This window comes from Typopeltis vanoorti, chromosome 10 (genome assembly GCF_054136105.1).
Source record: "Typopeltis vanoorti isolate ZY-2024b chromosome 10, IOZ_Tvanoo_1.0, whole genome shotgun sequence".
NCBI lineage: Eukaryota > Metazoa > Arthropoda > Arachnida > Uropygi > Thelyphonidae > Typopeltis > Typopeltis vanoorti.
The window spans coordinates 81,786,218-81,813,348 of NC_143558.1; the positions used below are offsets into that span (position 1 = coordinate 81,786,218).

Below are 27,131 nucleotides of genomic sequence, written 5' to 3' on the forward strand. Positions count from 1 at the left end.
GCGAGTCCAAGCATAAGTAAATACCGATAGTGTTACAACTGACCCTTTAGCGAGTGCAGCACCGAGGCAACTCAAGGTCAGGGTGGAGTAAGTTCCAATCACCATTCTTGATATTTCCCCATAATGTGAAACCCAGCTCCTAGGAGCTGTGTTACTGTTTTACATTATGAGTGAGAGAAGGTCACTACCCAGACCGATTTCAATCTTTATTGAGGTCTCATCAGTAAGTAGGTAGACCTAGAAATACCAAGTTTGTAGCAAACAGAACTTACATATACCCTACTATGAAAATTGCCAAGAAGGTGTCCTAATAAATTATTAATTATATGAAGAGCCAAAGACTTCAATTCGGCGACATAAACTTATTTAAGTTAAGGGATATTACATCCCATATTGCTTCATAGCCGAATAAATTTTCATGCCGAATATGGAAACTATATAAAGTTAGGCGAGTCCAAGCGTAAGCAAATACCTGGATAGTGTTACAACTGACCCTTTAGGGAGAGCAACACTGAGACAACTCATTGTAAGGGTGGAGCAAGCTCCGATCACTATTCTTGATATTTCCCCATGATGAGACCTCAATAAAGGTTGAAACCGGTCTGGGCAGTGACCTTCTCTCACTCATAATGTAAAACAGTAATACAGCTCATAGGAGCTGGGTTTCACATTATAGGGAAATATCAAGAATAGTGATTGGATCTTGCTCCACCCTTACAATGAGTTGCCTCAGTGTTGCACTCCCTAAAGGATCATTTGTAACACTATCCAGGTATTTGCTTACGCTTGGACTCGCCGAACTTTATATAGTTTCTATATTCGGTATGAAACTCTTTGAGTGTCTTATTCGGCTATGAAACAATATGGGATGTAATATCCCTTAACTTAAATATGTTTAACTATTTATGATAGAGAAAGCGCTGATATGCGGCTTTTTTGGGCTGAATAGTTATATATATATATATATATATATATATATATATATATATATATATATATATATATATATATATATATATATATATATATATATATATATATATATATATATATATATATATATATATATATATATATATGTATTTTTTTTAAATATTTATTTATGCTTGTGAATTATAATTTGCATGCGCGATTTGTGTATTGTGTCTAGTTATCTAAATTTTTGGACATGGTTTTTAATTTTGTAGCGTTCTCTTTTTTTGTATTCGTTTAGTGCAAAGGTACTTTTCACTTCAAAATCGCACCTATGTGAAGATGTCAGGTTTTTTAAAATCATGGCTTTGTAACCAACGATAAATCCTACCCTGGGAATTAGAACTGCGAATAATTAGAGGGATGTCTTTTCAGAAACTTGAAAGTGCAAATGTCAGTTCTTATAATCGGTCCAGAAGTTACCGTAGCGATTCACAGAGTTGTGAAATTTCTGGACTACACATTCAGAATGATGACGATCTTCGAGACCGGAGACGCGATCGACATAGAGATTACTATAAACAATCAAAGAAAAAAAGAGAACCAAATGATTATGGAAGGCGTCTTCATGACAGTTTCAGTGAAAAATCTAATCGCACTTGTGATAATAACAGGTATCGCAGGAGTAAATCTCCTAGCTACAGGCGTTGTGAGAAACGTATGCGCTCAAGATCACGATCACCTTTCCGTAAAGAAATAGCACCAAAATCTCGCACACTTGGAAAGAAGGTTTCAATGCCGGAAAACAATCGCATCCCCATAACTAATATCAGACACCAGAAAAACGCAGAAAACGAGCATCTGAAACAAGTGAAGGCAAGTGTTTCGTAATGCAGGCTGATTCTGTTCTCATTAAAATAAACAGTGCGCACCGAGCATCAATTTTTGTTTTGTTTTTTTTACTTTATTTCTTATGAATCGGACATCATAGGAAGAAACGATTCCATTTTGATCCTCCAGAGTGAAACTCATTATACACTACAAATATTTGTTTGTTGTAGCAAACAAATATTTCGTACAGAAATATACTGTATGTTATCAGTGTAGAAAACACAGCCCCCCCCACCACCTTTGTATTGCTTGTACTACATTGATATAGTTTAAATACGACATATTTATTTGCTAATTTTTTAATAAAGTTGAGTACTGTGTAATGTGTTTCGCTCTTGATTACTGTGGACCCAGAGACCCGCTAATAGAACCAATGCTTTAATGAAACCACTGGAATTGGATTCTATTAAGGCAGTGTCTGCTTTTGGTAGTTTTACATGCTCTATTTTGTTTGCTATACTTGAGATCTGACTATAAGTAATGACTTGTTACTTTCAAAGATTCTTTTTGCTTTCTGAAAATGCAGAAACATAATACTAATGATCTCCTCCCCTTAATGACATAATTGTTAATGGCAAACAAAAATATATTCTTTCAGTTTATATTGATAGTGTTTGTTAGGAGAGGTTTCATTATATATTAAAATCAGTGATTGATAGCAGCTCATCCATAAATATTTTTTGAGCTATTTCTTATATGTTATATCTTTAGCTGAATGCACACCTGGTTATTATTGTTTATTCACATAATAATGCATGGGTATGGAGACATTATATGGCTTATATTATGCCATATATATACAGATGGTTCCATGTGGTTGGCTTGTGATTTTCTGGAAAAATGACATCAGAAAAATGCTAAGTTTTATGGTCATAGTGGTATCTCTTCAGTTGTACTCAAGAATTTACTCTAGAGCTGACACCTGTTCTGTACCATCTTTTATATTTAGCTTACACTTATTTCAGTGCATAGAAGCATGCATCCAACCTATTCCAAAAAGGGAAATAAAAGTCTGCTATGAAACTACTCAACTATTGCTTATCTCTATCCTTTCCAAAACAATGGAGAAAGATCTCAACTGTCAACTTTTCCACTACTACTTAGAGGCCTACTTTTTAATCAGTGACTATCAGCCTGTTTCATGACTAACCTCTTAGCATGCATCACCAATTACTGGACATGTACCATGGAAATGTTTGGGTAACATGTTATGTTGCCCTTGAAATTGTTGGAGCATTTTATCCTGATTGGCATAGATGCCTATTCAGTAAATTGCCACCCTTTGTTATACATGCCATTCTCTATGATTGGGTAACATACTTTCTCTGTGATTGTTCACTTTGTGAGATGGTAGATGGCTTCCTCTGTTTATGCCTCATTGTAGTGCCTCTATATAACCTTTGATACAAAAGGTTATATAGTGTTATAACCTTTGTGCAAGATTAAAACTATAAATCATCATCACCACCACCTCAGAATTCTGTTCTTTCACTTATCCTCTTTCTCCTATATGTAAATGACCTGCTCTCAGTCACCGCTAATCCTATCCACAGCTTTGCAGATGATAGCACATTCCATTCATCATTCCTACTCATTTGACACACTGCACAATGCTCAGACATCTTAATATTTAAGATAATCTGCAACCAGAATCTTAAGCACTGATTTCCATACCATTCTAATTTTGGAGTGAAGATAACCATACAAATATTATTGAATTCTCTCCAGCAGGAGTTATTGCAATCATTTCAAATCATTTTGTTCATTTTTGTCACACAAAGTGGTCCAGTCAAAATTAACCAGTGATAACACATTATAGTAATTGTGAAATACCAAATTTCAATAAAAATCCATGCATCTAAAGCATACATATTAATAATGCGTTACTACACATTTTACAAAATGTTCCAAATAAAATTGAAGAAGAAAGAAAACATATTTCTTTTTTCCTTCTTCAGTGGCAAGTGTGACTTCCTAAATAAATTTAATAAGGCATCAGCTTGTTAAATAAAAAATGTAACAGGTTTGCTGATATCCTTCTGTTAAATATAAAACAGACCCGAATGATGTTTATACTAAGAGGCGGTACTAGATCTGTTACATAAACTAAATAAGAATTTAACAATAAGGGCTGATGAGATATCAGTTCGGATGCTAAAAGAGTATTGAGATGAACAAACTGGCAGTACCTTTGACTTAGCACATGCTGCACTTTCAGAATAATTAGACTAGTCCAGAATTGTGGGCATGTGAAAATGGCTTTCAGTTCAATGCTAGTAAATGTACAGTTGTGCACTTTGGTGTATTCAGATATTCAGTGTTATATTATATTGCAGGATTATGCTAGAAGGTAGATCGAAGTTCAGGAGGCATATAGTACAGACTGTGAATACAACTTTGAGAAAATAAACATTGACATGTAAGGCAGTCATTTTGCCTCTTTTATGGACTGAGGTGATGCAGATACAGTGGAGATGGTGCAAAGGAAAGTGCTAAAGATGATATCAGGTAGATTATGAGGAGAGATTGAGATTCCTCAATTTGTGGACTTTAGACAGGAGAAAGAGGGGATGATATGATAGAGACATAAAAACTTCTGAAAGGGTCATATAGGATAACAGTAGATGGAATTTTTCATTTTATGGAGGGGAGGGGGAAGAGTTCTGAAGAGTTAACTTTCCAGATGTTCCATACAATAATTAGCCAAAACAGGTGAGATAGGAGTACCCATAGCTCTTCCTTCAATCTGCTTATACAGTTTATCTGTCACATAAAATAGCTTTTTTTTAAAAAATATATTTATCCCACACACGAGATGTATAAGAACGTATAGCACATCAGTTCTGTGTGAGTGGTGCAGGTAAGGATTGGGAATGAAGAAACCTATTGACATTCTTCTTAAAGAGCTGTAGGTTGAAATTGTTGGAGATGTTCATAGGAGAAGCAGGTTTGATAAGTTTGTGGTTGTACTGTAAAGGGATGCTGGACAACTGCTGCTCTTGTTTTAACAATCCTGTAGTATCAAGTGGAGAAATGATGTTTGCCAATTCACTGGAGCAGTGACCATGGAAGTAGCTGTAGAAGAGAGACAGAACCAAAACACCACATCTGAGAGAAAGCGGTTGAAGTGAACCTGTGAGGGAAGGATCATCTATGAGCAGAATTGTTCTCCTCTGGACAGCATCAAGAATTTTTAAGGAGGTTTTAGGTGCATCACCCAAAATGTATGAACAGTATTCTAAGGATGGGTGCATTTGGGATTTTTATATGATTAGTAGCTGCTTGGGTTTAAAATAGCTTCTTGAGCAGAAAAAAATGCCTAGTTTTTTAGAAGCTGAGGAAGCTATTGATGTGATGTGTTTGTGCCAAGAGAGGTTGAAGGTAAATGTTAGTCCAAAGAGAGATGGTTCATCCTGTCTGGTGATATGTGTGTTACCGAGGATACAGGAAGGTGAGCTGAGATCTGTTTTAGGAGAGAAGAAGAAGAAGCAGTACTGCATTTTGGTGGGATTGAAGGTGACTACTTAATCTAGCCATAAATATTGTTACAACTTGAACAGCATATAAACCTTTATTCTGTCTGTAAATCATTTACAGCTTTCAGCACATACAAACCACATGTATAACGTGCACATAGCAGCACTCAATGTTCGAAATGTCTCCTTTTGCCTTCATGCACACCTGAAGTCTGTGAGGCCACATATCGATGGAAGCATGCACAACTTCCAACAGAAATGCTGCCACTGATTGCTCCAAATCCACCTTCAGGCTGGCGATGATGGGGATGTCGTTTCTTGCAGGTTACTTTCTCAAGCTCAACCACAATTTAAAGTCCAGCAGATTCAGATTGGGACTTAAGACAGACAATCAGATAGTGATATGTGGTCAGGCACATTTGCTTTCAATCGCTGTTGTGTGGTTATTGCCTTGCAGGGGCTGAGTCTTGTTGGAAGGTGTACTGCCTACATTGAAACAAAGTGTTACTTAGGGGGCTGTACCACAAGTTCCAGCACATGATGTCTTGATACATTTTGGTGAGTTTTTTTTTTTTTTAATCTGCAATGTGGATATCCCTGATAAGCCTCCCCACACACACACACATACACCAAACTATCACTGAATGGGTGACTTTTCTGACCCCTGGGTGCTATGGCACGAACTGTGTGACCATCTGTGAAGAGGATATCTCTATGTCTGTTGTTTGCATACCACCAGAGAAGTGCCTTTGATTTTATCACCCTTTGCTACGTAAATTGTGGTATTAGGAAGTGTCCAGTAGAATGACGATAGGCTTTCACTCCCAGGTCATCAATTAGTACATGTGACATCATTCTCTGCGAAATGTTCATCTCTTGTGATATCGCTTTCTATGTTCTCGCAGGATTATGGTAGGAACTTGCCTTCACAGCCCTCACAGGCTCTTGCATCCTAATGCAGCATGGTCGACCTGTTCTTTGGCAGTCAGATATGTCTTCTGTATTGTTATAACTGTTAATAGTCCAATACACAAACATCCTACTGATACCAAGTGTTTTTAGCATGTTGAAAATAGCAGGTGGCTTCATTCCAACCTTGCGAAGTGCTATTACAGCTACACGGTTCTTGTAATCTCCTCCACTGCATGTTACCTGTACAGCTGGACGACTCTCTATACTGATAAACATGAGAATATTGGCTGTGCACAGCATCACTAACAGAGCCGTGCTTGTGCAATTCTGTGGGCAGCACAGGCGTGTGTGGAATTTGAAACAGTATTTATGGCAAGACTGTGTGGGTTATCCTTGCCCCACTGAAGGATGGTGTGGTGATTAGTGTTCAAGGTACTGGTTGCAGATGATCTTGATGTAATGGATGTCTGGGAACTACATGGTTTGTCAAATTAGTAGGATGAACGAAGAGTACTATCATTGGCAAAGCTATGGATTGGATTTGTAGTGATTGAGAACAGGTCATTCATTTATAAGAGAAAGAGGGGAGATAAGAGTGCAGATCTCTGAGACATGCCTGCATTGGTGGCACAGCTAGGGAGAGTGCCATCCATCACGACACAGTAAATGACCAGAGAGGAAGCTGGCTATCCAGTTACAGATGGTAGCAGGTAGACTAAAGGAAGGCAGCTTGAAAAGCAGGCCTTGATGCCAGAAATGATTGAAAGCCTTGGAAATGCCAAGGGTGACAGCACACATTTCTCTGAACCTTTCTATGGCATATGTCCAGTGGTAAGTGATGTAAGCTAATATATCAGCCATGGATCTGGATTGGCAAAATCCATACTGGTGGTTCCTGATTAATTGGTGAGATTCTAGGTAGTGAAGAAATTGACCATTGATAACTTTGTTTATTATTTTTTAGAGGTGATGGCAGTTGGTCAGTAGTTGGATTGTAGATGTTTCTCCCTTTTTTGGAATGGGTTGGATATATATTAGCATCCATGAGATGGGTGCAGCTGAGTATAGAAGATTGGAGAGACAATAGAGGACAGGTGTTAACTCTGGAGCACAACATTTGATTACTGTAGGAGAGAGATGCCATTTGGATCAGATGACTGTAGTGTCCAGGTTGTCTAATATTATTCTTATGACTTTCTGCTGAAAGGCCACAGGGAGACACATGGTGCTCGATTGCTGATATAGAAGGAGGTGATTTGACTTCATCATCTGTGCAGGAGTTAGAGGAAAAGAATGATGCCAAGAAGTTGGCTTTTTTTTTTAGGTGCTATAACAATTATGCCATCTGGATGGGTGAGAGGTGGGAGCACAGGTGAGCTGAAATTGCACCTGATTGCTTTTGTGAGGGACCAGAAGGCACAGCTAGCATTTGGATGCAAGACAAGTTTGCTGTTATTGGCCTTTAGCCTGTGTTGATGGTGAATTTAAACAAGTTAAGAATGTCCCCAGAGAAATCGACTTGTAAGAGTTTCCTGAAGTGGTATGTTGATGAATAGAGAAACTACATCAAGAGAAACTATTATTTCATTGTCCAGTAAACATAAATCTTTAAATTTATCTTTGAAGTCTATGCAGTTTTTAACATAAGATCTAATGTGGCCAGTGATGTTTTAGAGACGTTTAGAAGACAGTAAGTCAAGGATGCATATGATGAATGTTCAATTTTTCAATCCCATGGATGTTCTTTGTCCAATAATTTATTTAATTTATTTCTTTGGATTTAAGTTGGGTCTCTTCTGATTACACTGTAGGTTGATCTGTTCCTAAATAAAATATTAAGTTTATGATTATACTCTGTGGTACTCATTAGAACAGTGGCATTACTTTTATTAGCTCTAGTGATGACATTGTTAAAGTTTTGATGTAAAGAATGAAGATCCAGTAGTTCTGAGAAATGTATATTAGGAGGTGGTTTTGTTTTGTTCAGAATCTGGACAATTTCAAATCTTCATTTGTTTGCTTCATTTATATAATTCTCTGATGCCTTTTTTCCCACACTTACTATAATTTCTATCATAATTACAAAATGGGACCAACAGCCCCATCATGAAAAGTCTACTTATCGCGAAATAAGTACCAAGTACTCTTTTCTGGACAGACTTAAATGGATTTCAACCCAAGCCACCTTGGAATACTGGATTATGAATAGCATCATGAGAAATTTGTATATAGAGCGAGCATTTCAGGAACTTGTATATGCATCTACAGAAGAGAAAATAAAAAGATGAGTTCTATGAAAAACTGGAACTAATCCTGAAAAAATTTTCACAAAAGGATATAATTATCCCATTAGGAGATTACAGTGCAAACATTGGAAAGAAAGAAATATAAAAACTGTGTATGTGTATATATATATATAAAGAATGCATCAACAAACAGGGATAAGGGAAATCATTTTCCTTTATAGGGCTTTAATAAGGCCCATCTGGACTACTGCGTGCAGATCTGGGAGATGGAGAGGATCCAGAGGTGATTGATAAAGATTGTGACAAATCTGTGGAATGCTCCTTATCAGAATAGATGCTGATAGGCAAAAAAAAAAAAAAAAGAAGAAGAAGAAGAAGAGACATGACAGAAGCATATAGGTTATTAAAGAGTTTTATAGGATTGACACTGAAGACTTTTTTTACTACATGGCAGGAAGGGAGAGAACGAGAGGTCACCCATGGAAATTGTGTAAGAGTGTGGTTAGCAAGGGTGTTAAGACTAGATTTTTTGTCATGGAGGGTGATGAATGGGTGGAATGAGTGCTTTGTTAGTGAATGAGTTTAAGGAGATGTGTGATAGATATTGTGTGACTAATGAGTCTCCTGTTGAGTCCTTTGAATCCATGAAGATACCCTTATAATAATAATAATAATAATAATAATAAATTGCTGGAAGCCAAAGTTTTCATGAAGAAACAAATATTACTCTAGAAAGACTGATTAATTTGGCCACATGTTGGAAATAATAAGCAGCACTATGTGAATGGGGAAGAATATATAGAAAAAGATATGGAAATCTCCGGATGAATATATACTTAACCAAATAACCATATCATAACCAAGAAAAGATACAGGAATGCATCTAGAATATTCAGAGTTACACAGGAGCTGAGTGTGATGTGATGTAATGGTGACCATTTTCTAATTGATGCTACTCATAGGATCAAAATGAATAGCAAATAGTTTTCAGCACATGAATCAACTGAGAGGAAATATTAACAAACTACATAAAACAGCAGAGAGAAGAAAGTATGAGATTGAACTAAAACAAAAATTGAAAAATAAGCAGCTGAAAGGGATTAAAAATATTGAAAACATCTGGAATCATATTAAGGATAGCATACAAGTAGCAGTAAAAAACTGAATTCAAAATAAAATACAGCAAAAAAAAAAGTTTAATGAAGAATGTGAAATGGCAATTAAGAAAAAGATAAAAGTAATTGGTTTAATAACCCATCTGATATTCATCAGATATTGAGAGATACAAAAAGAGTAGCAAGGAAGCCAATAAAATAATTAGACAACAGAAAAGAAAATTTTTACATGAACAAATTGAAGAAATCTAGAAAAAATAATTTATATTAAATAACCAAAGAAAATTCTTCAGTGCTAGAAACCAGAAAACAGGTCCACATATGAAAACAACAATAATCAGTGCAATGGACAAATACTAGTACCTGAGATGAAATAGCAAAAAACATGTTGATAGAGTACTGAACGATGAACCTGCTGAGACTTTTGAAGAGAAAACCTATCATATCTGTCACCCAGTAATATTTAAACCTTCACTAACTGAAGTAGAAAAAATATATATATATAAAAATTCAGAAACATGGTATCAGGTACTGACAGAATAGCAGCCAAGCTCATCAAATATGATGGTAATAAATTAACTGTTGAAATACATAAACACATCAAACTGTCGTTATATAAGAAAATATAATGACACTCTCAGAATTGAAAGAATCATCAATCATATCAATATACAAAAAAAAGGACACAAAAATGAATGAGAAAATTACAGAGAGATATCACTTCTCTCTGCAAACTACAAAATTATATCTAATATTATGCTAAAAGGAATCTTACTTTATGCAGAAGAAAATATGGGCGAATATCAAGCTCGATTCAATTCTGAAAAAATAGATCCACAGTTGACCAGATTTTTACACTAAGACAAATATTATCATTATTATTATGTGTGACACCTCCAGGGAGTCCAAAGACTCATCGAGGGAGAGTGTGCCAACAGCATAGAACAATCGATCCCCCTTCCAACTACTAACTCCGTTCAATTAGAGAAAAAAAAGGGGAATATAATAATAATAATAATAATAATCAGCATATCTATCAATATATTTTACTTATAAATTTTAGAAAAACACATAATAGCATTCATAGAGAAGTCCTTTGAGAAGTATTAAATGAATTTGGAATACCTCAAGAAGATAAATTTCATCAAAATTTGCACCACTGACAGCCAAAGCATGTTGACTAATGGAATTAAGTCTGACCCTTATGCTGTTAAGACAGGATTAAAGTGAGGAATGGCTTTTCACCCATTCTGCTTAATTTAGCTTTAGAAAAATGTATTAGACAAACTCTAAAAGATAACAAGTAGAACAGTAATAGTAGAATATGCAAATGATGATATACCTAGTTACAGAAAATGCTGAAGACACTAGAATAACATTCAGAAAACTCAGAATTCTTCTGAAAAACTTGGGTGATTATAAATCACTCAGGACAAAACTGAATATTTAAAAGTATGTATTCCTTCAGATATCTTGGAACATGATTACTTAAGATAATAAAATATACAAGCTAGAATGCAGTAGATCTTTTCTACTATTTATTATCTTCCATTTTCTCAAGCTGAGTTAAAATAGAGATATATATGACAATCATTACACCTATTGTTTTATGTGGATCAGCAGCTTGGTGCATAATGGACCAAGTTGCAAAAACATTGCCGATCTCTGAAAATAAAATTCTAGAAAAAGTCTTTGGTGAATGGAGAAGATGACATATAAACTCTATAGAATCCCCTTCCCCCACTACTTGCAGATTGAGATGGCTTTTGGATATGTGGAAAGAATGGATAAGGAGAGAATAGCCTGAACAAGCATTCAGGATGAGGTCTGATAGAAATTGATAGAGGAAGACCATAGCAGTCTTGGGAAGATAACATTCAAAAGGACAGCTGAGATGGGAATCTTAAACTGGACTGTAAGAGCTCAAGACAGAAAACAGCCTACAGCAAAGAAGAACCTTAGGGGTTCAATAAGCTAGAGAAGAAGAAAAGAAAAACCTTAACTTTGAAGTAGGGTGTCTGTTTATGGCAGTGTGTCTCAAACTTTTTTGGCTGCAACCTACAATAAAAAATACAATTTACACTAAAGCCTAACACACAGTCATGTGCGCATGCACACATACGCTATATATATATATATAGCGGAGCAAAATACATGATGTGACACTGCCTGACATGAATGTGTTAGAGCCATGAAACCTATGAGATACACTTTATTTTCTATTAGCTTTCATTAACCCTGCGGAGGTTGCGGTCGAAAAAATTGCAGTGTAGGTTGCGTGTATCTGAGAGATTCATTCATTACTAGTATATACTAAATTGCAATAAAACTTTTAAAAAAAGACACTGCATATATAATACATGATGGTTTATTTATTTTCAGTTATAATCTAGAAATTATTGAACAAAGAAAAAACTAAAAAACAACACCTGAACCAATACTATATTGTCATCGGAGTTCACAGTATCTCTCAGATACAATTTACTATGAAATATCATACACCTTTACATAATACGTGTTAAACCAAAACTGACTGCATAAACAGTGTGGCATATCACTCGTAATACATGTACATGCAGCTACTCATAACCTCCACGCTATACACTGGATATGTATAAGAATATTTATATTAAACAATTTGCTTGTATCTGTGAGATCAGCCGCAACCTCTGCAGGGTTAAAAAAAGATTCTGATCACAACCCACTAATATGATTTCTTGACTCACTATTGGGTCATGACTGACAGTTTGAAAAACACCTATTTAGGGGATAAAGAAAAATCTGAACCCTTTGATAAGTCATTCAATTTATCATGTGTGAATGGTCTGTTAAATTTATAGTCCATTTTGTTAATGAAAAGAATTATAAAAACAGAGAAAACCCATGTAAAAAACTTTATTAACATAGAATTTTCCCTTAAGTATCATAGGCATCATCAGTACAAGATCACAGAATAGCAATTAAACAATAACAGACAATTTTAAAAAGTGCCACCTGAGTAGCTAGTGTAAGATAATTAAAGAAGATCAATAATTTCCTAACATTAAAAAAATTATATAAATATACACATAGACAAAATAAAGTTAGGAAGATTGGCAGATTTAAAAAGTACTATCTCCCACAAAGGGGATAGGCATAGACCATTGGATCTGTTTAAACAGACCCCCCCCCCACCTTCTACTCATCATGCCTGACAAAAGGTTTTACTTTTTACAGAATTGTGCAGAAATATAATATGATTAAACAGCTAATTTGCTTGGTTTAAAGGATTTATGATCCTTTTAACCAAAGCTTACCTTACCTCTGTGCATTCATGTACACACATAAGCCCTCCCTTTTTTTCCTCTTAGAGGGAGATGAGGAAAGAGCAAGCAAGCAAGAAGTTCCTTTAATATTATGATCAAGAACATTCTGTATATTTTTCTTTTATCAATTATTTTGTTATTCTGTTATAAGTTTATGCTGCTAGTTTTGTTATATTCATCTATATTTTTTGTTATAGGAGATTTCATCAGTATCCAGAAAAGATGTATATGCATTTAATGAAAAAAAAAGTTTACAGTTTGGGAAGATATCTAATTCATTGCTGAAAACTGTACCACACAACAGGAGCATTCTCACAGAAAAAGGAAATGATAGGATGAAATTCAGCCAACAAATCAAAAACATGCCAATTTATTCAGTTGAAGAATTAGAAGGTGATGATGATGATTCTACTGTATATGATTCTGACCAGAAAGAGGAGGAAGAGGAGGAGGAAAAATTTTTTATACAGAATATTGAGACAATTGATATAGCATCACAGTCAAAAATGTTAGAAATAGCCCTAGAAGAAGAAAAAATAAAACTTAGGTTAGAGAGATTACCAAGTGTAAAAAAGAGTGCAGCACTGGAATCTCTTTGTTGCTATAGTCCAGAAACATATAGTCCTTTAGAAAATGAACCTGAAGTACCTTGCAGAAATTCAAAACCATTGAAATCAATTCTTAAAGTGAAAAATTCAGATACTATATCCAGTTCAACTGATAACAAAGACGCAGCAGTGTTTGGAATAAAATGCTCTGAAAATGTTATTAGCATTCCAGGATTGGGATTTGATAATATAGAAGATGAAGAAAAATTTCTCTATGGAAATGATGAAGATGAAGAGGAAACACTAGTAACAACCAACAAACTGACATCTCTTACTACTACTACTGCTGCTGCCGCCGCCGCCACCACCACTACTACTACTACTACCACCACTACTACTACAGCTTGCAGTACAACAGTTACAATTCTATCCCCTTCAACTGTGACAACTAGTAATTGTCTGATTTCTAGTAATAAAACTCATATTAGGAGCCCTTCAGATGAAAATGCTTACTTTCAGAAGCAAAATATAAGTTTGACTGATGAAAAAAAATATCCTACACAAACGGATCACGGTTCTTATGAAATGTTTCTAAATTATGCGTTAGATGGAATGAGAGGAGAAATGAATACAAAAAACAAAATTGCTTCTAATATTCTAGATAAACATAATGAATTCAATCTTATGACTGAATCACATTTGCAACAACACGAGCAGGAGGAGTTTTCTGGAAATTCTATCAACAGTTATGGTCTTTCTGAAAGACTGAAAAATTGCTTAAGTCCAAAGCCTAAAGCGATAAAGTTGCATTTAAAGGATTCATTATTTGATATTCAGAATGCAAGAAATACAAAACATTTAATGGAAAAGGGATACCTGAAAACTTCGTTAATTCCAGAAGAAAAAACAGGAAGGAAGGAAGACAACAATGAATATAGCAGAATTACTGGATTTCCTGAAGAAAGCACTGCTTCACAAGAAGCAATATATAATTACGTTGCAAATAAGGAGTCATCTGTTATGCACAAACTCAAGTTATCTCAAGCGAAAAATTTATATTCAAGAGAAGAAAATGTTCACTTAGTTCCTGATGACTTTTCTGATATGTCTTCTAATGATCATGATAATCAAATCTCAAATAAATTTTGTAATTGGAAACATGATTCAGGACATTCCAGTTTGGACCATATTTTAAAAGAAAAGCTTGAAGATTTTTTAGGGAATGAATATTTAAACAATAATGTAAAAGGAGAATTCTCAGAAACAAGACCAAGAGCAGAAAATTTTGAGAAGTATTCTTCTAGAGAATTTCTTGAAAGAACTACAAAAAGAAAGTTGATGCATATTTCTAGAAAAGGACTTTTTGAAGAGAATTTTAGAAGACAATCACCAGAAAGCAGTCCAAGAAGGATATCACCAGAAGAAAAGGCAGGAAGAGTTTCTCCTGATGGAAATGTAAAAGAATTTCTTGAAGATAACTTCCAAAGAAATTTTTGTGATGAAAATCATCATATGGAATTTTCTGAAAGTTCTCAAAACAGTGAATTTTTAGCAAACTTTCAACAAAGAGATTCTTTGGAAAGAATTCCTAATTATCACCCAAAACGAACTTCAAGAAGAGACTCTTGGGAGAGACATTATTCAAAAATAAGTTGCATGAATAAAGATTCTGACAGTTCTTTAGACAGAACTAATTCCAAAAGGCATTCATTTCATAGTCCTGAGAAAGGGTTTGTGGAGAAGGTAGAAAGGGAATGTTTTGAAAATAGAGTTATAAAAGAAGCATTGGATAATAGCAAAGAGGATGTCCATTGTTTTTTACCAGAAAAACCTGTAGTTGCAAGGCATAGTTCCTTGGAGTGGGAATCCAAAATCCCAGAAAAAGAAGCCATAGAAAAGCAAAATTGTCTTAGTTGGCAATCCACTGAACAGCTGTCACACGAAACTTCTAATCTAGATTCACCATACGATTCATTTGACAGAAGAATTATTCATGATTTTTGTGATAGTCGTAATCAGAACAGAAATAGAGAATGCCTTAATGCAAATTCCAAAAAAAAGGAATTCTTAAAATTTGATAACCAGTTGACTGATTCTGACAGGCTGTCAGCTACCCGTCTTGAAACTACCACGGCAAAGGAAAATTCTAACCACAGTGATCCTCACTTATATAATAAACCTACAACTATTCAAGCAGCTAATTACTTGGATAACAGCATGCAGGTCAATACATACAATGACTCAGTTTCAATTCCACAATGCCCATCTCAGTCTGTTTCTTCATTTCAGACATGTGGTGATCACCAATCTGCCTATGCTTTTAGACCTATTAGCTATGACAGCATACCACAGCAAGTTTCACCAACGTATACTACCACTTATTCTACTGTTACTCATTCTTTTGTTCCATTTAATATACCTCCACCTCCTCCTTTACCACCTTTTTATCCACCACAGCAGTATTCATGTTCATCACAGCCAAATTTTTTCCCTGTATCTGAGCAGAAACAGTTTAAACGAAAAAATGCTTCAAGCATTATTCAAGGAAATTTGAAAGTTGTACCACTACAGAATGATGCTGTGTCTTCAAGCTCACCCAAAGGTGAGAAACAGCTGGAGACTTCTGTCAGTAATTCTGAACTAGCTTCAAAACCAAGTACTTTGAAAATAATCCCCAATGAGAAGAATTCATTGCATCTTGTGAAACCATTACAACAAGATGCCAACCAAAAGAAGCAACTTGAAGTATTAGAAAGTGAACTAGAAAGACTTTGTAAGATGCAAGGGGAAATGATGAGGAAAAAACAGAGAGAGAAAGATGGACATAAAGACACTTTAATTTTGGAAAATAACAAACTTCAGGAAGAAGTGAAAAGGCAAATTCAAGAGCTCAAGAAATCTTCTGAAGAAATTGAAAAATGTGAGAAATCCCAGTCAAAGGTACTTTCATTTTTTGAAAAAGTGAAAAGTGAACAATATCCTGAAACAAAGGTATGATGCAAATGAACATTTATTAAATAAAGAATAACTTAAAATATTTCAGGGATAATAAAATAATATTAACATAAAAGTTATAAAATAACATCTTAAAAGAACATCAATATATTGATTGAATAATGAGTAACTTAAAATATTTTGAGTATTATGATTTTAATATAAAATATTATTTGTGCAAAGGTTTCTGTGGCTCAGTAATTCAAGAGATCGAATCCAGTATTGAGACCACATGTTTATTAAATACGAACTGGATATGTGAAAACCCAACCAACAAGTTTCATAAATCGTATGACTTACATCATCAGGGGTATTGGTGTATAAAGAAAGTTAAACTCAACTAACAAAGACTAAATTCATAGTCCATTAGATGTTTCTAACTGTAACATTGAAAAAATTGAAACATTCGTTACTGAATGTTTGTTGGAACATTGTTATTTGTTGTCACATTCTGTGCTTTACGTGTGTTATGTCCGAGATCTGAGGAAGTTAGATTTTTTATGAATGCCGACACACTTGGTGTAATATCAAACCTTGGTTTTTGTTGCATTGTGTAGGAATTCTAAGCATTTTTGCCACTTCCTTGTGAAACAGTTTTTATCAATAAGTTTTAAAAGAGGTATACCGGGAGTAGACATATCGATACAAAATTAATAATGGAAAAAACTCACGTACAAAGATTATTTAATAGCATAATTTTCGCCTGTGTGTCACAAGCATCTTCAGTACAATTAAGCTCAAATTAAACAATAACTGACAATTCCAAAAAGTGCCACCTAAGTAGCTGGTGTAAGATAACTAAAAAGGTCCATAACTTTCCTAAAAAAAAAAAATAAATAAATAAATTTAAAAAAAAATTTAAAAAATAATAATAATAAATAAAAAAATAAATAAAAATAAAATAATAAAAAAAATCAATACAATAAAAAGTTAGGAAAGATTAGCTGATTTGTAAAGTACTATCTCCCATAAAGGGGATAGACGTAAGCCGTCGGATCTGTTTAAGTTAGGAGAATGAAGTAGAGTTTCACATAAACAGATAAATATATATTTAACTTAAACACAAGGAAGTGGCAAAAATGCTTAGAATTCCTACACAATGCAACAAAAACTAAGGTTTGATATTACACCAAGTGTGGTCGACATTCATAAAAAATCTAACTTCCTCAGATTTCGGACATAACACATGTGAAGCACAGAACGTGACAACAAATAACAATGTTCCAACAAACATTCAGTAACGAATGTTTCAATTTTTTCAATGTTACAGTTAGAAACATCTAATGGACTATGAATTTAATCTTTGTTAGTTGTGTTTAACTTTTTTTATACACCAGTGCCCCTGATGATGTAAGTCATACGACTTTGGAAACTTGTCGGGTTTTCACATATCCAGTTCGTATTTAATAAACATGTGGTCTCAATACCGGAATCTATAAAATATTATTATTATATGAGTATTTCCATGGAGTCAGAAGACTCATCATGGGAAACCCATACTGACTCTTATACACACAATACCTATCATCTTTGGCAGCTCATCCAGCATTAATTATACTGGCCAGTATTACTCACTAGTATACCCAATGCTCTAGCTGCATTCAATGCAGCCCTTATGGATGAGTCTCCACTGCCTATCATACCTCGCCTTAAACTTCACTTATCTTTCTGGAACTCTTTCCAGCATACCAACACTTCCAACACCACTTATGATATATAAGATGAAATATTTACATAATAAAAAAAGTTATTTATTGTGGCATATGTGTTATTCTATAGTTAGGTATTTATAGGATTCATTCTGGGATAAGTTTTTAATTTTTCTTCCATCTGCAAATGTAATTCCAGCTTGTTATTTTGCCTCAAACTATAGAGTGTTGTTCATTTATCAAGTCTAAATTTCATGCAAATATTGCCTTTATTATTATTATTATTATTATTATTACGTGACACCTCCAAGGAGTTCAAAGACTCATTGAGGGAGGGCACCTACTCTACAGCTCTCCGTTTCCAATCCACAAACTATAGGGAACCGCAACTATCATCATCATCTGCACCAATGCCATATTACATCAGGTTTTCATCTTACGCTAGTGTGTAAGATGAAAACCTGAGTTTCCAGGAGAAAAAACCCCACTACTTTCGTATGAGATCAGCTAACTCACTTTCCACTGAAAAACCCATATAAAGATTCCTCTCGTCACAACGAGAATTGAACTTAGGCCTTTTCCAATCGTACAACACACCATTGTGTGTTGTACGATTGGAAAAGGACCCCACTACTTTCGTATGAGATCAGCTAACTCACTTTCCACTGAAAAACCCATATAAAGATTCCTCTCGATACAACGAGAATTGAACTTAGGCCTTTTCCAATCGTACAACACACCATTGTTCTTCCAATTGTGCTATGGAGACACTTTTACTGAAGATTTGGACTGTACTGAGTAGTGACTTAATTTCTCTGAATGATATTCTTTATAGTTTAAGATCATCCATGTATAGCAAATATGATGTTTTTTCTGCTTGCTTTGATGTTTCATATCAGCAGCCAGTTTTCTTTATAATTTAATGTTGGAGGATTAACAATAGAGGTGATAATGAATCATCTTGGAATATTTTTCTCAATCTGTACTGTATCACTGTATCCAGATTCTCTCTGTTGACTATTATTCAATTTTTCCACACAATCATGACAGCTGTTAGGAATTTTCTGATGTTGATATTTGCCCCAAAATTTTCTAGACATTTTCTAATCCAAGTAATCCTATTATAAACACCCAAATGCTTTCTTGTAATCAGTCCATGCCATATATAACTCACACTTGTTATAAATAACATGTGAGTAAGGATGTTGAATTCCTTGAGCTATTTAGGAACCTTATGCATTTGAAACAACAGGTGGGACACTAGTGTTGGATTTAATATCATCTCATATAGTGATAGAAGATGCCATTACAATGCTGCCAGGGGAGAGTGATCATGTTGTTTTGACATTGTGGAGTGGTTAGGTAGATACACATATCACAAAATAAAAGAAATGTATGGAATTACAAAGCAGTGGACTATAATAAATTAAGGAAATAGTATTGGTGATGTCCAGAGATCAGTTCTGGCTTAATCAGTTGAAGGGGAGAGAAATCGACAATGCCTGGGACTTGGTCTGAAATGAGTTACTTATTGCAGTGTCAGATTGCATTCCTAAGGTTAGGGGAATAAATAAAATAGGGGTGAAATGATTGATTTAATGGAATTTTGTAGGAACTAGGAGCTTCTGAGAAAGAGAATGTTGAGGAGATATAAAGAACAAGGTATCCCCATTCCCTTCAGCAGCGAGTAAAAGGCACAAGCTAGGAAGGTGACCAGCATAGTGAGGAAAGAGAAATTGTCATATGAAAGAGATTGGCTGAAGTGTTAAAGTAAAACATAACTACAGAAGATTTATAGTTATGTTGCTAGTACAAGAAAGAGTGAATATGGAAGACTGATGTTAGTTGCTGGAACACAGCCATATCTGCTGAAGATATAGTGCAAATGTTCAATGAGTATTTCATTAGTACATTTCATGTAGGGGGATTAGGAGTAGTGCAGTGTTGAATGAACAGTTCAAGAATGGAAATTGTTTAGAATATTAAGTAACCTTGATGCTAATAAGACTGTGGGATTGGATGAGATATCGCACATATACTATGGGAATGTGCAAAAGAGCTGGCAGTACCTTTGATTCTTCAACAGAAGTCTGGCAACAGGAACAGTCTCAGAAGAGTGGAAAGAAGGAAAAATAGTCCCACTGCATAAGGGAGAATCCAAGTCAGTAGTATCAAACTATAGGCCATTGTGTGTATATTGGGTTTAGTGGTGAAGGTGTTAAAGAGGTGGTTAGAGACAGAATACAAACCCATGTACTGATGAGAATGAAAATCTTTCAAGAGAGCAGCATGGGCTTCTTAAAGGAAGTTCATCCTTTAGTAACTTGGTTATATTTTATAACAAGATGACTAGTGTATTGGACAGAGGAGATGCTTATACAGTAAGTTATCTGGATTTCGCTAAAGCATTTGATAGAGTAACACATGATAAACTGTGTAATTGAGCAGGATGGTTAGTCTTTTTTACAGCTTGGTAACAAGGATGTTGACTTATAGGAGCCAAGGAGGTGCGCATAAGTGAAGGTGTTAGAAGTGTTAGCACCCTGAAAAAGGAGGGTGGGCACCATAGGGTTTTGTTCTGGGAGTGAGAGGAGATATTAAGTTGTTTGTTGATGATGTTAAATTAGGAAGAGCAATAGCAAGAAGTTTTGATGTGATGTTCTTGCAGGAGGATCTGAATAGGTTGATACTTTGGGCTGAGGAATGGGAATATAATTTCAGTGTTGCTAAGTGTAAAGTTGGCTAGAGAAGATGGATTGAGGTTTACCATATTGGGGGAACTTTGCTTCAGGAGGTGGAGGAGATGAGAGATCTAGGGATCTTGGCGGATAGGAAATTATAGTTTGGGGATACATTGCAAAAGCTGTGAAGGTTACCTGGAAACTCACTGTTACAATGACATGTATATACGAACACTGACATGTATAGATAGGGAGGTGATAGTTTCCACTGTAATAAGGTGTAATAATTCACCTACTTATCTATTCATGTCAGTGTTCTTCAGGCCTCATTTGGATTTTTATGCACAGGTTTGCCATTTGGCTATATTGTTGATAAGGAAACATTAGAGAGAGAGTTCAGAGGCAAAGAACTAAGAATGTCTCTTGAGCACGAGGCTCGATTAAGGGAACGTGGTCTTATAGAGCTTGGTGGATAGGAGGATGAGGAGGAGGGATAATATAGATACAGGGGAATTATTTCATGAGGTAAATGGATGATGGAAAAATTAGAGGTAATTTCAGGAAACAATACAAAGGTAATATGAGTGAGTAAGTGAAAATGAGATTTTTTGCATGGTGATGAATGAGTGGAATGTTTTGCTGGAGTAGGTGGTGATTACTCCAACATTAAATGTCTCTTCAACAAGTCATGATAGTTTCTGTGGTCTGTGAGACATTGTGGGGAGTGTTTGACTCTGCACAATGTCTTTGGATTCCACAGAAGCTTGAAAATAAGTATAATAAGTTTGCATTTAATCTTTTTTTATTTTACAAAGTCGTTTTGACAATTAAGAACTGGTCTTTTACTCCTATGGAGTTTTTGCAACAATCCTTTTGTTCAGTAGTCTGAAATTGATATCTTGATAAATATCAACTCATTGATGCTGCTACAAGTTCAGTAAATAACTTAAATATTCTTTGGTTAAGTTATTGGGCAATAATTACTTGGAACAACTCTTTTATTTCATCATCAATATCATGATGATCCCCTCAAGATATGTTCAGGCTACTATGACAGCACTACATGATTAAGTTTACATTATTATTAATCTCCTATCCATAATTTTCCTCCATATTAGTCTGTTACTTGTCAGCACTCCAATACTGTCATATCCAACATTTCGTGCTTCTGAGGCACTTCTTACTGAATCGATCCACCTAAACTCTGATCTTCCTCTAGGTTTCTTTCCTGCCATCTTGGCATCAAGATGGAGGTTCTGAACTTTGACATTCCCTTCAGTACACATGCTATGAGATATGCCATTCAACTGCATGCACATTAATAGAAGAGCGCATACAGAATCTACACCATTACATTTAGCTATAGCAATGATGTTAACGTTGGAAGAAAAGATGTTTATTGTTGAGCATTATTTTCATTCATACTTAGTTGGTAGAGCAAATGGTCTAAGCCTACAACACATGTATGTGAGCAGTTTGCTTGTCATTTCTGTCAGCGTGCCCCAAGCAATAGTGTCATCATTGCCTTAATGCTGACTTACCAAGAGTGTTCTGCCACAATGCAAAGGACATTCAGGGAGACAACAAACTGTTAACACAAATAAGAATCATAGGCCTGTGCTGGAGCAAGTGTTACAATCTCCGAAACATAGTCATTGCTGAACAGCAGTAAATCTTGGGATACTGAGGCAGTCACTAAGAGAATCCTTAAGGAACTGGTTGCCTTTTCATATGTCATTCAGGTGAGTCGGTGTTTTACAGCAACTTATTACGCTACACAGCAGGAATACCTTGCACACGTGCTGGCCAATGTCTGTGAAGATCCATCCTTCTTCTATAATGTCTGGTTCTCAGAAGAAGCACATTTTCATGTGAAGTTTTCGGTATTGAGACCACATTATTATATAATTAAAGAGTTTGATAAAAAAAATAAACAATTAAAACCCGACAAGTTTTGTTAGTCGTAAGTCTTACATCAACAGGGGTACATAAATGTTTTGTACAACAAAAACCTATTAACAATTAATTACACATATTAGATGTTTTTCAGAAATTCACAACTGTAACATATAATTGATAAACCAGAATATGGTAAATTCGTTACTGTACGCGTTTTGGAACATTGCTAGTTGCTGCTCTCATGTTCTGTGGTATTACGTGTCATATCCTAGGTCCGTAGCAGTTAAATTTTTGATGAAAGCAGACCATACTTGATGCAAAATTAAGCCCTGATTTTTATTGCATTGTGTAGGGATAAAGCATTTATGAGGCTTCTTTAAATTTTCTTGAAAAACAGTTATGATCAGTATATGACATTTTTGTTTGTTGTCAAAGTACTTGATGGCCGGTAGTGGTTTTGTGTAATGCCAAGCATGATTTATGCTATCTTCTTTTTCTTTTACATGTTCAGACTTGCAGATCTCTCCCAACCTTCCTGTCTGGCCTACATAATAAATATCTCAAGACCAACGAATCTCATAGATTCTTGGTTTTTTCGTGGGGTGGGGTGGAGGTTTTGCTAGATGTAGGAATCTTGATATTTTTTGTGAAGGTAAAAAATCCACTTTTATGTTGTATTCGTGAAGCAAAGCAGCCATCAGTATCATTCTTGATGTAAGGCAACGTGATTGCATTCTTGAAATCTTGTTTAAGTAAGGGAGTTGCAGGAGTTGTATTAAGAATTTTTCTGATCGTCTTAGGTTCAAAAATACTAAGTATGAGATTCTGTTTGAGGTAGTGCAGTTCTTCACTCCTTTTAATTGATGTGCTTGATATATTGTATGTCCTGTCTCATAAAGTTTTAATTATGCCTATCTTTTTCAATGGATGGTGGCGTGAAGCAGCATTTAAAAATCTTCCTGTTGCGATAGGTTGTGGTACGTCTCAATACCGAAAACTTCCCACAGGACTGCTAAATCACAGAAACTTATGTTTGTATCTAGAAATAGATTTCCATCTAAGCGATTATGACGAACCTACAAGTTTCTTGATTTCTCAAGACCTGAATTTGTCCAAGAGAAACCTCTTCACAGCGAGAAAGTCACTACATGGTGTATGGTTTCTGGCCATGGCATAATTGGGCCTTACTTCATTGAAGAGGATGGTGTGACTGTGACCTTGAATAGTGAAAGCTACATCGAGAATGTGGTGTTGGTTCCATTCATCCAGGATCTGCATAAGATGTGTCGTGCCAAAAACATTTTGAGCACAGGTATTCCAACAGGACAGAGCAATCTGTCACACATCACGTGGTTCTAGAACCTATTTATCAGAACACTTTCCCGGGAGGCTCATTTTGAGGTTCACAGAATTCTCATACCCTTCACATTCCCCTAATCTCACACTGCTCGAAGCCTTCGTTTCGGGGTATGTTGAAGGAATGGGTATTCCAACATCACTCACCTTCAAATCTCGATGAACTAAGGGATAAAATTACATGATATGTCCAGCAGATGTTCCAACCCTTGTTCTCCAAGATGATAGAGAACCTTCGTATGCACTATGAAACCTGTTTTGAAAGACAAGGTGCTCATCTGCCATCATCTGCCATTTCGAGCAAGTAATCTACTTCATTAATACTTTATTTGACCAAGATTCCACTGATAGTTATGAATGTATATATCATCATGTGTAAACATACATTTCTTTATTAATAAGCCAGTTTACTCTAACATGTATTGTTGTAGTTATTCAGTATTTTATTTATTTATTTTATTTTATTTTATTATTATTATTATTATTTTTTTTTGCACCATACTGAATTTAAGTGCCCATAACACCTTAGATTAGCTTTGCTTACACATTCTTGAATGCTAACAAAGTCAAGATCCATTTACATATCTTTGTTTTTAATATGATTCTGCTATTGATGCTATCTGTTCATTCTCCTGATTTTTCTTAAAACCCTGATATCTTCGGTCACTAGTCTTTGATAAAGTGCTTTATTTCTAACCCAACTCTCAGATCCATGATTTAAAGCTGGTTTGAATCCTGTCTTTTATACTGCTAGTTTGGTGTTTTGGCTAATTCTCTCTTATTCGATATAAATCTATTCTGCTGGCTACCCACCATTTTAGCTTTGCTAATTGTTGTTGTTTATTTCCAGATTTAACTTTTCATCTTCACTAAAAACTGTGCATAAACAGATGAAATATTTATTTTTTTATTATTATTATTAATATGTGACATCTCCAAAGGAGTCCAAAGACTCATCAAGGGAGAGTACCTACTCTACAACTCTCCCTCTCCACCACTCAATCCACCAACTACAGTGAACTGCATCATCTACACCAATGCCATCTACTGCCCACTGCCGTCACCACCACTAGTATTTCCACATACAATCACAAACATCCATGCCCATGGTGGGATTTGAACTACACCTTTTGGCTGGAGAGCAGATACGCTAACCACTCGACCAACCAGGCTGGCTGACATTTTGCTTGTTCTATAGGCTCTCCATTCAGAATGGCACAGTCAATGTTCCTGACTATTTACAAAGTTTTGGTCTTTTTAATTGCTGATTTCCATGCCAAATTTGTTACAGCTGTTATTCAATTTAGTTAGAGAATCTTGGAGACTAACACTAGATGTGTTTAGAAGTACATCATCTGCCATCTGCATAAAGCAAAGAGCTAAGTGACATCTAATATCCAATTCCAATAATATCCAATTCTAATATCAGTCCTAATGCCACTTTCTTTCATAATGTGATCCATATAGATGATGAATGAGAGTGGAGATAATGTGCATCCTTGTCTTACCCCTAATTTTATATCAAACATCTTTCTTCAATTAACTGCTGACTTACAACTTAAATATATACTATATATTGCTCTGTATAATGTTCCATTTACCCCATATAATTGCAGTGTTTTGAAAAGCCTTGTCATATCTCTTTTCAGATATACAAAGCACAGATCCTTGTTATATTCCCATGATTTGTCAACTGTTTGTCATAAAGTTAAAATCTGATCTCGACAACCTCTATTTGGCCCAAACTAGCTGTTCTTTTCCAAATTTGTTTCTCTACCACAATCTTTCTTAACCTCTTTTCAGGTATGCTTGCATAAATCTTACCTGGAATACCAAGTCAAGTGATTCCTCTATAATTCTCACATTCAGCTTTATTCCCTTTTTTATAGTTGAGAACTGTTAGAGCTCCACTCCAATCATCTGGAATTCGACTTTCTGACAAGGCCCTCTGAATTGTTCAGTGTAGCCACTGCAGAACTTTTATATACTTAAGCATTTCTGGTCAAAGGAGACCTTCACATCACCTTTCAGGAATGTGGAGAACCAACTGTGGTTTCTGATCTAATGTCCAATTCTCACCTTCACCTGGTGCACCCATTAGTAGGTATCTACTAGGTACTGAATGAACGAGGATGGGTCGGCAATTTGAGACAGCTGATAAATTGTACTCTCTATTGGCTTAAACTACAAATCCAAATATATAAACCACAAATGCTCTATTTTTTTATCCTTCAAAATCAGAAATCTCTTTATGGTTGTCATCTGCTCTTTAGTTGAGCTTGAAATAGGTTGCTTAATTGTTGAGCCAATCGAACATGAGTACTGGTCAAGTATGTGAGGGGGCCAATGTCGATGTACTCCAGTTCTTCACTTTCTTTACTTGCTCCCTTGAACCATTTCTGTTTTTATGACATAGTCTTCCATCTGAGTGTTGTTCAGTTATTTTTCAACATCATCATCATAGCACTAATTACAGGTATAAACCATATTGGTCTGTTCCCATTTTATTATCCATCCAATATTCTTTTTTGAGGTCTACCTGGCCTTCTCTTTCCAATGGTTTATATTTCAGCATTTGTTCAGGATATCGGGTGTTGGCCATTCGATTTACATGTTCTATCCATTTTTGCTTATAATTGTTTAGTTTTTCTTCTATTGATTTTGTTTTTAGTTCTTTTAAAATATCTTTTTCCTTTTTTGGTCTAATAATGGGTATTTTGCAGTTCTTCTCATAAATCTCATTTCACTTGTTTTTATTCTTTGTTTATCTTGTTTGTTTATTACCCAAATATAATAATGTGGACACTGCTAAAGTATTGTATATTTTCAAGTGTGTTTCTTTTTGTACTATATTTGGATTGAGTATTCTATTTATCAGGCCTATAATCTGTAAAAATTTTGAAGATTTTAATTTTATGTCCTTTTCTCCTTCATATGACATTTCTGGTTCTTTTGGATATCTATCATACTTCTTTGCATTGTCAGACAAAGCAGTCACAACAGTGTAGCATCCAATTGCACTTATTCACTGCTTTCAAAGCAAAAAATCTATTTCTCATACCCTTGCTAAGCACACTATCACTCAGTTTCCAGGTATAACTCCTTTCTTGTTCTGCCTCTACTAGATAAGTGCTGAAATATTTCCTC

At 35.2% G+C, this 27,131-nt stretch overlaps 1 protein-coding gene across 2 annotated transcripts in view; it reads left to right on the forward strand.

The window, feature by feature from the left end:
• The first annotated feature begins 1,235 nt into the window (after positions 1 to 1,235).
• The window catches only part of LOC150102542 (uncharacterized), a 280,577-nt gene continuing 254,681 nt past the window's right edge, over positions 1,236 to 27,131 (forward strand). For both annotated transcript variants that reach the window (XM_090399064.1, XM_090399065.1), the window contains exons 1-2: positions 1,236 to 1,788; positions 13,055 to 16,396. In XM_090399064.1, the coding sequence (XP_090255190.1) occupies positions 1,336 to 1,788; positions 13,055 to 16,396 (3,795 nt within the window). In that variant the 5' untranslated portion in view covers positions 1,236 to 1,335. The remainder of the gene's footprint in view (positions 1,789 to 13,054; positions 16,397 to 27,131) is intronic.